Source organism: Sorex fumeus, unplaced genomic scaffold (genome assembly GCF_029834395.1).
Source record: "Sorex fumeus unplaced genomic scaffold, SorFum_2.1 ptg000015l, whole genome shotgun sequence".
NCBI classification, from domain to species: Eukaryota; Metazoa; Chordata; class Mammalia; order Eulipotyphla; family Soricidae; genus Sorex; species Sorex fumeus.
The window spans coordinates 23571264-23583683 of record NW_026606072.1 but is presented as its reverse complement, the minus strand read 5'-3'; the positions used below and the strand labels follow the sequence as shown (position 1 = coordinate 23583683).

Genomic DNA, 12420 nt, shown 5'->3' with positions numbered 1-12420 from the left:
ACACACACGCACACGCACACGCACACGCACACGCATGCATAGGCGTCTACGAGCATCCATACTCCTAAGCGCTGCGGGCTTTGGTGTTCGGTCTTTGTTCTTTCTACACGGCTGCAAGCATTCCCCTCCGAGCCAGCCCGCCAATAGGTGGTCGGTCGGGATTGACCTTAGTGCGAATTCGAGAGAAGGGGATGAGCCGCGGGTCCCGAGCTTTGCTCGAGTCCTGCCACTAGAGCCCCAGCAGCGCCTCGTTCGGCTCTCTCCCGCGCGTCCGCACGCACCCCGCGGCCCACGTCGAGGAAAGCCCCAGATCTACCTGCCTGCGAATGCCCCGGACCCGCGGCCGCTGCTCGTCCCGGACGCTGGGGCCCTCCCAGAGTGGCCCAGGAGAAGCGGAGTCCGCCCGCCCCCACTCCCCCCGCGCCCCTTCTCGTCCCCGCACCCTGCACACCTGCGGGGAGGTCGTCGGCCCGGCCGGGGCGCAGGGCTCCCAGGAGGCCCAGGAGGAGCAGCGGCGGGGCCGACGGCAAGCGGGGTCCCCGGAGGCCGGGAAGGGCGCGCATGTCGCCGGCGAGTGCTCGGCGGGGCGGCCGGACGCTGCCCCGGGCGCGCCGCCGTCTTGACCAGAGTCGCTGCGCACTCTGGCCGGCCGCCCTCCGCCCGCTGCCAGTCCCCGGGGCAGGACAAGCTGGCGAATCCGAGTGGGAGGGGCCGCCGCCACGCCCGCCCCCCCGGAGACGCGCCCAGGTTGACCCCGAGCGGCGGCCGCCCGGGTGTGCGGTGCGGGACGCTGCGGATGCGGGCCAGGGGACTCAGCCGTCAGGGCTAGCCCATCACCTGCTGGAGATACGGGTGTGCCAACCAGCCTGCACGGGGGCGCGAGAGCGGGGCCCCCAGGCCCTAATGGGACGGGGCGAGGGTGCAGGACGCTTCTTTGGATCCGCCCCCCTCCCCCGAGTCCCGCGTGCCCCGGGGCTCCTGGAGGAACGTGGGTGTTTGCGCTAGCGGGAGGTCTCGGAGCTGCCCTGCATCCTACAGGAACCTTTCGAACCGACCAATCGCGCACACCCTCCCTCAGTCTCTGAAGGTTTAACCGGTTCTCTCCAGATTAAGGATTCTCAGTCCCAAGGCCCCACGGAGTGCTGTTTTTCTTTCCCCTTTGTTTGCTTGCCTAACAATTTTTAAGGAGCCGCCTAGCGCTCAAGAAACAAAAACTACCGAAAGCAGATACAGTGTAAACCGCACCGGTCCCTGTGACCAGGCTTTCCAGAGCTCCCACGCTGTTTGAGATGGTGCTCTCACTCACCCAGCAAGGCTGCCTGCAATTCGAACTGCTTTTAATTAAAATAAAACCAAAGGGCTGGAAGCAGGAGCTTTGTTGGAGTACTACACTTGAGCAGAAAAGAGTAGTAAGGTTAGGTCATTCTATAGGTCGTTGTTAACACGTTGAAAGACTTTGGTGCAAATATTTCTCGTGATTTTTGTTCCCTCTCCATCTGATTTCGAATCATTTCTTTTATTGGGAGGGGTGTTATCAGGGAGAAGAGCAGAGTGAGGAGTCTGCGTTTTTTGTTTTGCTGTGCGAGGAATTGAACCCAGGGCCCTAGCCCTCAGATTAGGTTTTCTTAAATTCAAAACATGTCACTGTCCAAAATAGAAAAAAAAATTAAGCTAGATATTATTTTTGAAAATTGAAATGCTGAAAGAGTGCTAAGAGAAAACTATATTCACATTAGTTGGAAATGATTTTTAGTTTCTACTTGCTATTAAATTTTTCTCAGTTTCTGAGTTAATATTATATAGATAAGCCTTAGAAGAGATCGTAGGGTATTTAAATTGTGTTGACTAAATATGACACACAATTCACTAAGCAACATCAAGGGCAGGCACCAGCTTCAAAATAGTTTGCATGTCCTAGATGGAATTAGAGGGTATCATGTTAAGCGAAATAAGTCAGAGGAAGGACAAACGCCCGTGACCTCACTCATCTGTGGAACACAGAGTCCAAATAAAAGAATAGAAAGGACTGAACAATGACAAACCCTTGAAAACAGTATCAGTTATCAAACAGCAGGGTGGATGAAGGAAGATCAGATAAAAAAAAAAAACAAAGAATAGTGGGTGAGGGTCCAGGGCACTTTGGTGAGGGGTGGGGGGAGGTGGGTAGTAGTTTTGTACAACCGCCTACATTTTAACACCACTCTAACTCCTTCACTGAAAATAAGCAACAAAATACCCAGCAAAACACATTTGCAGGTCTGGTAAAGAGATACATGTAATAAATCTAGAAAGCTTTTTATCTCTAAACTTCAAATCTAAAGTAAGCTGCTTCTCAGAAATTTCTGCCTTTAATTATTAAGCTTTCCTGAGCACAGTGGTCTGAGAGACAGGCGAGGACTGAAACTTCTACATTGTAACCCTGGGAAGACTTTGGCTACACTTGCCAAATCCAGATTGCTTGATCTGTGGTTGCTAAAACACACCCAGTTCTTGCTGCCTGGCTTCAAGTCAGGTCTTCCTACAAACACTTCCTCCTATCCTGTGAGTCTTAACAGAAAAGACTCTCCAAAGCAGCCTGAACTCTCACTGACCTTCCCCAATTAGTCCTCATGCTCAAATTCACCTTTCTTTAGAGAAGCTGACCACTTTTTTTTTTTTAATTCTAAATTAAAGTCGTGTTTTATTTTGTTTGCTTTCAAAGCAGGAAAGAGGGACTAAGACTTGAATTGAGACGGATACCTTTGGTTATTTTGTGGTTAACCAAGTCAATTGTGAAAGAAATAAAACTCTTGTTTTGAAAGTCTTTTCAAAGTCTTTCTCTATTGTTACTGATTTATATATGGTTGTTTAATGTTTTGTGGCCTTAACCCTACTCCAGTTTCTCAAATGCTCCATAATCTTTAAAACCCAGTTTAGGTTCTCCATTCCCTGAACAGCTGTTTGTTTGTTTGTTTGTTTGTTTGTTTTGTTTTTGTTTATCATCATCATCATTATCAATATTAGTATAACACCATTTTTTATGGATTGAAGGTTGGTTCCGAATTTACAATATTGTTAATGTTGGTTTCCCCTCATACATAATTCCAATACCACACCCATCATCAATGTATTCACCTCCCTGCCCCAAGGTTCCAATTCCCATGCTTTTGTGGATTAGCTCTCTTAAGTGTTGCCTTTGGCCTTTTGTTGCTACCTTGCTGTGTATCTTTAAGTATCTCATAAGGAGAGATTGTTCTCTGTCTATCCCTTTCCTTTCCACTAACTTTCCTCAGCATAATAATACCCTTTAGTTTTTTGAAAAGATTTTTCTGACCTGTCTGGTCCTGCTGAGTGTTCCCTCCAGGTTGATTCAAACATGATCACAGATGCTTTGTGCAATAACCTCTTCCACTGAGGTGTGTTGAAGGAAATAATGGACCCTGTTTCCTTCCCTTGATCTGATGAGTCCCCAGCCCGACTGAACAGGTCAAAGTAATGCTGTGGGATTGTTCTGAATGGACCACAACCAGATCTGTTTCCTTTCTTGTGTGCTTACAAGAACAGAAAGAAGAAATTATAAGTACCCTGAGGCCACCATAGCACTGTAGGTGTCCACTCTGCTAAATATTGTTTATAGGAGCTTTTATAAATAACATACTAATTGTTTATTGTATATTTACTATATAGCACTGTAGCACTGTCCTCCCGTTGTTCATCAATTTGCTCGAGTGGGCAGCAGTAACGTCTCCATTGTGAGACTTGTTACTGTTTTTGGCATATCGAATACGCCACGAGGAGCTTGCCAGGCTCTGCCATGCGGGCGGAATACTCTTGGTAGCTTACCGGGCTCTCCGAGAGGGACAGAGGAATCGAGCCCAGGTCGGCCATGCACAAGGCAAAACGCCCTACCCACTGTGCTATTGCTCTGCCCTGTGAGAAGCCCAAACAGGCCACACCACCAAGATGCTGTGTGGAAAGAGAAAGGCAGTGCTGTGGATGGGAGGAACCCCTTCTCAGCTCCTGCAGCCAAGGCTGAGTGTCACAGGAGATGGAAGTGAACGCCCCTTGCAGCTCAAGAACGCAGTTGACTTGGCCAGGACTCCAGGCCCACACAGTTGTGAGGCATACGACTTGTCCAAAGCCACTAAATTTGGGTTAATTTGTGTCACCATAGTAATAATTTATAGTCTTGAGATTTGACCTCCAATGCTGACTTGAGTTTCCATTTAAATATTTTATCATTACTCCACTCGCTATGTGATTATATCGTTATCTGCCCAATTTAACTACATTACGATTATTTTCACTACCTAGAGTTCTTTAAGTCTTCATATTTCCTTTTGAATCTGAAAACTTTGTACATATTGTGTACTCTTTAAAAAGCAAAGCTGGAAATCAGTATAGAAAAAGGGTTTTTCTCTTTTTTTCTTAAAACTTGTTTAAGTTGTTAAAATGGTCCCATAAATTCTATATAATAATTTTGAGGGCAGGGACAACAGAACAATGGTTAAGGCACTTGCTTTACATGCAGCCAACCCAGGTTCAATCCCCAGCAGCCCATATGGTTCCCTGAGCACCACTAGGCATGATTCCTGAATGCAGAGTCAGGAGTAACCCCTGAGCACCACTAAATGTGGCCCCCAAGTAAAGTAAAACTAAACAGACAAAAAATCTATTTATGGATTTTATTAGGATATAGGTAGCAATTGACAAGATCCTGGTAAGGTAAGAAAATAAGAGTAGGAACATATATGACCTACCTCATATTGAAAATGATGTTTGATTTAAAATGTATTGGAGGAAAAATTGTGAGACAGGTACCCTGAGTGTTTAAAATAAAAGTAAGAATTTGTTAGTGGCTTCTAGTGATAAACAAAAAATCTAAAATTAGATAAATTAGTCATAGGATATGGTAGGCAAAATTCTGGGGCTGCTCCCATCTGAATGGGAGTACCCTCGTTCCTCTGAATGAGGGTGACCTGTGAATGTGATGGGGTGGTTAGTACCTTGGGATATGTTACATCTGACATAACTATTTTATATCAGCTAGAGGGAGGAAGGGGGAGGATGTGAGTTTGGTCGAGGGAGGGAGGTCCTGCTTATCTGGGAGAAGCAAATTGTCACTATAAACTAACTGTCTATAGCCAGGAGCGACTTCTAGGAGTTGAATATTCTGTCCGACAGCCCAAAGGCATGGAATTCTACCAACAACAGAGAACAGTGAAACTAAACTGGAAGAAGCCCCTAAATGTCAGTCAGATCATTGCCCAAGTCAACACCCTCACTGCAGTCCGATGAGAGAGACTAGGAAAAGGACAAGATTAACTGTGCCTGCACCTTCAATCCCTGGGTCCACAGGAGGAATGAGTTGGTGTTAAGCCAACAAGTTTCTGGTAATTTTTATCAGCAACAGAAACCAAATATGGGGAAACCCCCTCCTATCTGATGTGATTATAGTTACATTATAAAAAAATACTTCTAACTAGGTCAGAAGTAGATATGGAAAGGAAAAGAATTACTTGTAGTCATTAGTTTTAAAGTAAATAAGATTAAAAGTGTCCTAACTATTGCCATATTGTATCATTTGGGGGATATGAGTAAGAGTTAATTACTTTCTTTATCTGGAAAGAAGAAATATATGTATATATGTATATATATGTATATATATGTGTGTATATATCTATACATATGTACATATGTATAGATATACTTCCTCCTCATATGTGTGTATATGTAAATACATAAACATACCTGTATCTATGCATACTATATATGCCTATACAATGTATGAGTATTGAATTCATACACATATATATAAATATATATATTTCTTAACAGCAGGAATACATTTTGAGAAATACATGATTAGGAAATTCTATTGTGTCAGTGTCTGAAAATTTAACTGTAGGTTTTGCTCCACCTTTATCCTCCTTCCTACCTTGAGTACAGCTATGCTGCTAGGCTTGGTGGTGGAAACTTGGCAACCATTTTTATGACAAGCAAAGTTTTCCAATTATTTCAGAGCAGAAAGAAAATAGACACCTGGTTGTTGATGATATCATTGAGCTGTTGTCCTGTCCTTGAGATGCCTACCTTGAGACCTACGTAAAACATTAAGAAGAATAAAGATCAGTTATAGTGCCACTGTTTTGGTTAATGGTAGTGGAATATAGTCCTGTGTGTTCCAGAACTTTCTGTGTCCTGCTTTAACTTACAGTAATAGTCTTACACTGTATATTGGAAATCCAATTCTTTCTCCATAAAGGATACTCTTTTGATCCCCTTGTCTTTGCTGTGAGGAAAATATCAAATATCAAAAATCCTTTTATGATCTGGACCTTACATAACTCATACTTAGCTTTCAACATATTTCCACACCCAAACTCCACTCATCACCAAATACTTGGAGTTCTCCCAAAACTTTGTGTGCCTCATTAACTTGACCTCTGATTATTTTATTTTACTTTATTTTTTTACATGTTTTGAAAATGGGGCGGGAGAGATAATACAACCAGCGAGATACTTATTTAGCATAAGTCTGACCTGATTTTGATCTCCAGCACCTCAGTAGTTCCCTTAGCCTACCTAGAGTGATCCCTGAGCACAGAGCCAGGAGTAAGCCCTGAGCACAGCTGAGAGAGTCCTGATCCTTATTTCAATATGTATGTACTCCTTTATCCAAAACATTCTCTTCGATTGTTTCCCTTTGAGAGTGCCTTCTCTGCCACCCATATCTGTGTGCATGTCAGCTCACCTATTCATGCATCATGCCATACTCATGTTTTGTGTCTGTTACCTCACTCCCTAAATGCTGTTGTCACAGAGGTGAATGGAAAACTGAAACGTAAAAGCTTTAAAATGTGTGTTTGTTGAGAAATAATCTGTGGTGTCCTTGACCCAGAAAACTCCCCCAGATTGTGACTGTGATTAATCTTCTTTGAGGAATATTCCATATCCATTCTTGGCTCTGATACGCCATCTCCTACGGAAAATGTCATTCTCTGTTCATCCTGCTCCATGTTCAACATCTAACCTTTCTCATTCAAATGTACGTTTACGTACTTCATGTAGCTTTTCCCTCTTTGTAAAGCTCATGTTGTCCCATTTTGTAGATGTGTGGCCACGTAGTCCACAAGTCTCAACTGACTGCACCTATAATCTTTTGATTCTTCCCATTTACAAATAATTGAACAAATTCTCTCACTGTAAATTTCTTTAGTGGTTCTTATATAATTGTGGAAATAAAATTTAAAGTTTTTAATATATATATAAGCTGGAGTGATAGCACAACAGTAGGGCGTTTGCCTTGCAAGCAGCCAACATGGCCGACCGGAGTTCGATTCCTCCACCCCTCTCAGAGAGCCCAGCAAGCTACTGAGAGTATCTCGCCCGCATGGCAGAGTTTGGCAAGCTACCAGTGATGTATTCGATATGCCAAACACAGTAACAGCAAAGTCTCCAATGGAGACGTTACTGGGCCCGCTCGAGAAAATTGATGAACAACAGGAGGACAGTGACAGTGATATAGATAGATAGATATTGCCAAATTGACATGTTTTTCTTTTAAAGTATCCTAGTTTGCATCTTCACCAGCAATGAAAAGACCTATTCCCTTATATCAATACTAATAAATTTAATTTTGGGCTTTTGCCAGTCTAATAAATAATAAGTAACATATATTTACAGTTCAATTCACATTTATTTTATGTTCATTTTCTGTGTATATACAATATACTCTGTATATTTAATGTATAACACATATACATTAAAATGTGCATAGAAATGTTAATATAAACAAAGTGATCTCTTAAAAGCTAATAAATTCTACCCAGAATTGTTGGAAAAATGAATCCATGGATACGTGTCTGTGACATCCAAACCCCATCTGCAGTGAACGGCTCTGCTAAGAAGCCTCCTCTGTCAAACATTAGATACCAGTCTCAATACGCCATCTACCTTGACCTTAGTCGCTAATCCCATCTCTGAGCTCTGCTCTGCTCATATCTGCATTAGTCCTACTCATCTGTGTGTATTTTTAGTGTAAGGCTACTACACATGCCCAAATGCTTGATACAAAAGTGTGTTCTGACCACAATGCAGGAAGGTATGCTATGTAAGGTGAGCGTTTTCTCTTAAGTAGAAAAGTTTGCTTTCCAAAAATGGCAAGTCGTGAACATGTCAAACATTCACTCCAGTCCTCCCCACTCCCATCCGACATGCTTATTTTACAAAGTAAAAGAAAATATTCCCTCAGTTTAATATGTTCATTTGAGACAGCTCATCTCATCCCAGGTCAGAAAGAGACCTGACTTATCAGAAGGGGGCCTTGTTCCTGATTGTATAGGTGCATTTTAAGACCCTGGGACAAGAGTGAGTAATGGTTCCCATTTTTCATGTGTCTTTTAAAAAAAAAATTACAAAATGAACTATGTTTACTGGAATTTCTTAATCTGACCACTATTCCTACTCAAAATTCTTTTAAATCAAATTTTACCACATGTCAGATGGTATGCTGAGTATGTTTTAAGATTCTGTCAGGAGAAAGTTGAATCAATATATTCACTTGATCACTTGACTTCCCGTTAATCATCAATTTGCTCTAGAGGGCGCCAATAATGTCTCCATTTGTCCCTGTCGCATGCTAGTGTAGCCCAATGGCGTCTGTTCGCTCTAGGAACATGAAGAGCCTCAAACCGATCGTTCATGATCTTGATGAAGAAGTCTGACCATCTGGTAGGTGGGAGGCCACACGGTCTGTTGACATCCCGTGGAATCCAGTCGGTAACAGCTCTAGTCCAGTGGTCGTCTTTATATCTCATTACATGACCAGCCCATCTGATTTTTGACACCTTGGCAAACGAGACAGCGTCCCTGATTCTTGATCGTCAACAGAGGTCAGAAGTCCGGATTCTTTCTCTCATTTGAGTGAAATGTGATATTCCAAGCATAGCTCTTTCAATTCCTCTTTGGGAGACCCTAATAACGTTCTCATTCCTGTTTGCATAGGGCCCAGGTCTCTGAGGCGTATGTTAATACAGGAAGAACAGTAGAATCAAAGAGATGTGCCCAGAGCCGGAGGTTCTTCATCCTCTTAGCTATTTCTTTGACGCTCTTGAAGGTGTTCCAAGCTGCTCTCTTCCTCCTGCGCAGCTCGGGTGCCAGACCATTTGTCATGCTGACTTCTCGACCTAGGTACACATAGCTGTTGCATACGGAGATGGTCATTCCGTTAAGAGCAAATGGGGCGTCAGGAACGAGGCTGTTTCTCACAAACATTGTCTTCGTAAGATTCAGCTGTAGTCCGGCCTTTCCACACTCATGATTGAAGTCGGCCAGCATTTGTGCCGCTTCGCTAATATTTGGTGTTATTAAAACAATGTCATCAGCAAAGCGGAGATGGTGTAGTTGCCGACCATTTATCTTCACTCCCATTCCTTCCCATTCCAGTCGTTGCATGATGTTCTCGAGGGTGGCACTGAAGAGTTTTGGTGAAATGGTATCACCCTGCCAAACCCCTCTCTTGACATCAATGATTACTTCTTTGTAGAATGGTGAGATCCTGGTAGTGAATCCGTAATACAGCTCATGAAGGATCTTGATGTATTGAGCTTGAATGCCCTACCTAATTGGCTAGGGCTTCAATGACCACTTCCGTCTCAACAGAATCAAAGGCCTTCTTTAAATCAATGAACATTAGACAGAACGGCATCTTGAACTCCTGAGAAACCTCAATGAGCTTGGTTATCGTGTGGATATTGTCGATGGTGCTGAATCCTTTGTGGAACCAGGCTTGTTCGCATGGTTGCACTTCATCTAGTGTTCTGCCAATCCTATTTAGGAGGACTCAAGTGAACAACTTGTAGATAACTGACAATAGGCAGATCGGGCAATAATTGCCAATGTCTTGGATGTCTCCCTTCTTTTACAGTAGTACAGTCCTGCTGGTTTTCCATTGGGATGAAACCTTGCATTCAGACAGGTAGCGTGTGAAGAGCCAAGCCAGCATATTGATGAGTACTAATGGCAGGTTCTTCAGGTGTTCAGGTCTGACCTTGTCTGGGCCGGGTGCTGTTCGTTTTTTTACTGATGAAATGGCGTGTCGATTTCGGAAGGGAGAACATTGGGAACGACATATCCATCCTGTGGAATTTGGTATGTTGGCAAGTGGACATGGCTATCAAAGAGATTTGAGTAGAAGTCATGGATAATCTTTTCCATTGCCATTCTGGAAGATGTGATAGGTCCATTAGGACATTGGAGGGCAGTCATCTTGATCTTGTAATATATTAGTCAGGATTTTATTAGAATGGGGTTTTGTATTTTACAGTTCTCTTTAAATAGAGATAAGTTATTGATAGTGTAGGATAACACTGTTTTGTTCTTCCTCAGGTAGCTTACATTTATCGGGTCACACCCATCCCAGGGCACTGCACTTGTATTATAAGTTAATATAGCCTTTCTCCTCTCCTTATGTCTTTTGAATAGTTTACCTTAAAGCAATGTCCTTTCTGTATGGGCACAGGAAGACAGTTAATAGTATGCTTTGTAACTTGGGAGTTGATTGACTCCAAATAATATTTACTCCTGGGTGTCTCTTTCTTGACTCAGTTGCCCTTAGTTCCTAGCACTGCAAAAGCAGGGTCCCAACGAGGGACTGAATGGACCAGGCAAGCTGTGAGCTACCCTGGCATCGAAATGGGCCAGGCCAAAGCGCCACAATACTCAACTTTAAGTTGAAGACATGATCATGGACAAATGCTGTCACGATCCAAAAGTAACGACGAGACTAGGACCCTGCTGGGGCTAGGAAGATTAACCTGGCCTGAGGACTGCAGAATGTATAGTGAGATGTTCTCAGGAAGAACCAAACTAAGTTTATATCTCTTACTGTGCTCATAAAAGTAACATTGCTAGAAATATTAGAAGTAGATTTATTACAACTATTTAAGTAGATTACTAACTGAGGAAAGAACACACCCTTGTTGGGATCCCATCCTTGAGCAGATCTCCTTGTAATCTGGAGTAACCTCTTTAGATGCGATTTTATCCTTGAGTTAATCTCCTGGAGGAGTGGTCTTACCTCTCTTTGTTGATTTGTTAATGTTCAACCCACCTTTGTGTCACCACCTTATGTGATTGCTATATAAACTAAGACTGTAGGCCCAGGCGGGAGAGATCCAGAGTCAGAGTGAGAGGGGCTCAAGCTTGAGAGAGAGAACAGCTGTCCTGATCCAGGCCACACACAGGGCTCAAGAACACTGAACGTGTGCGGTGAGAAAGAGCCATCCAGAGAACCCGCGAACACACAAACTTCAGCGTGCATAGTTTTTACAGATAGCTCCTCCAGCTTAGAAATGACTAGAATAACAGGGCCTTTGACCATGTCACTCGTCTAGCACATTAACTCAGTTGACTCATGGGGAATCCAGTCATAAAGGTAAAGAGTCAAAGGCCAAAAGACCAACTTTTCATTGACATCAAAATTCAGTTTTAAATGCAGGCTATATAAGCTTAAAATTTTGTTGAATTACTGACTAGAGACAGAGTTCAGTGATAGAGTGCATGTGTGAGGCTCTAGTTAAATGTAGAACCACAGTTTTGAAAAACATTATGGTGTAAGAAACTAGTTTGTGGAAAATTTTTTCCAGTCATCAGAATAGTTAAAATGAAAAGAGAGCTATCACTATCATTAATATTTAGTCTGAACTAAAGTTTCTTCTATCAGGCATATACTTTGCAATACAGCATATGTAGCTACAAATGCATCATAACTTTTTTTATGATTGAAATGTGAGAAATAGAATGTATTAAAAAGGTTAATAGGAAGAATTAGAATCCCTGGTGTACTGCAACTGCTCTTGGGTATCAGAGTTTTGTACTCAGAGTCTTTCTTATTGACCCTTATCCCAGAGAGATCTGAGCCTCTCATTGCGTGCCTTTCTCAACACTCACCTCTCCTTTCTCCTTGAGCCATGAAAGGTTCACCTGATTGGCAAGATTATTAGTCCTCTTCTTGCTTTATGGTTCTTTGTTATGAGAAGGCAAAATGCTCAGGTTACAGTGATATCTCATACTTGGTGGAATTCTCTGTGTTCTCTAATGAAAGTATTTTATCTTTGATTACCAGGAATTTTAAATGCACAAAAATCCAGATTTCATATTTTATAACTACTTCATAGTTCCTATACTCATATAAATTTGTTGATTTAAAATTTATACTGAGGAACTCTTCTTTTTTTCATCTGAGTCCAGTAGAACAGCTCCCATGAAGAGAAGTAGCCAGAATTAGAAGGGTCATTCTGCCATCAAGAATTGACCACAGAATGTACTATCAACATTCAGAAGCAGAGTGACCCTCAAAAAAAATGTAAGGTGGTTTAAAAGAATCAGGAAAATTTCCACCAGACTTAACAAAGATGGCATGCTGATAGTATGTTTAAC

The 12420-nt window shown here is 42.6% G+C and overlaps 1 protein-coding gene across 1 annotated transcript in view; it reads right to left on the bottom strand.

Annotated features, from left to right (window-relative positions):
* Positions 1 to 12420, bottom strand: part of EMB (embigin) — an 86963-nt gene that overhangs the window by 49277 nt on the left and 25266 nt on the right. Inside the window, exon 3 of the mRNA XM_056112032.1 lies at positions 452 to 790. Within this exon, the coding sequence (XP_055968007.1) occupies positions 452 to 790 (339 nt within the window). The remainder of the gene's footprint in view (positions 1 to 451; positions 791 to 12420) is intronic.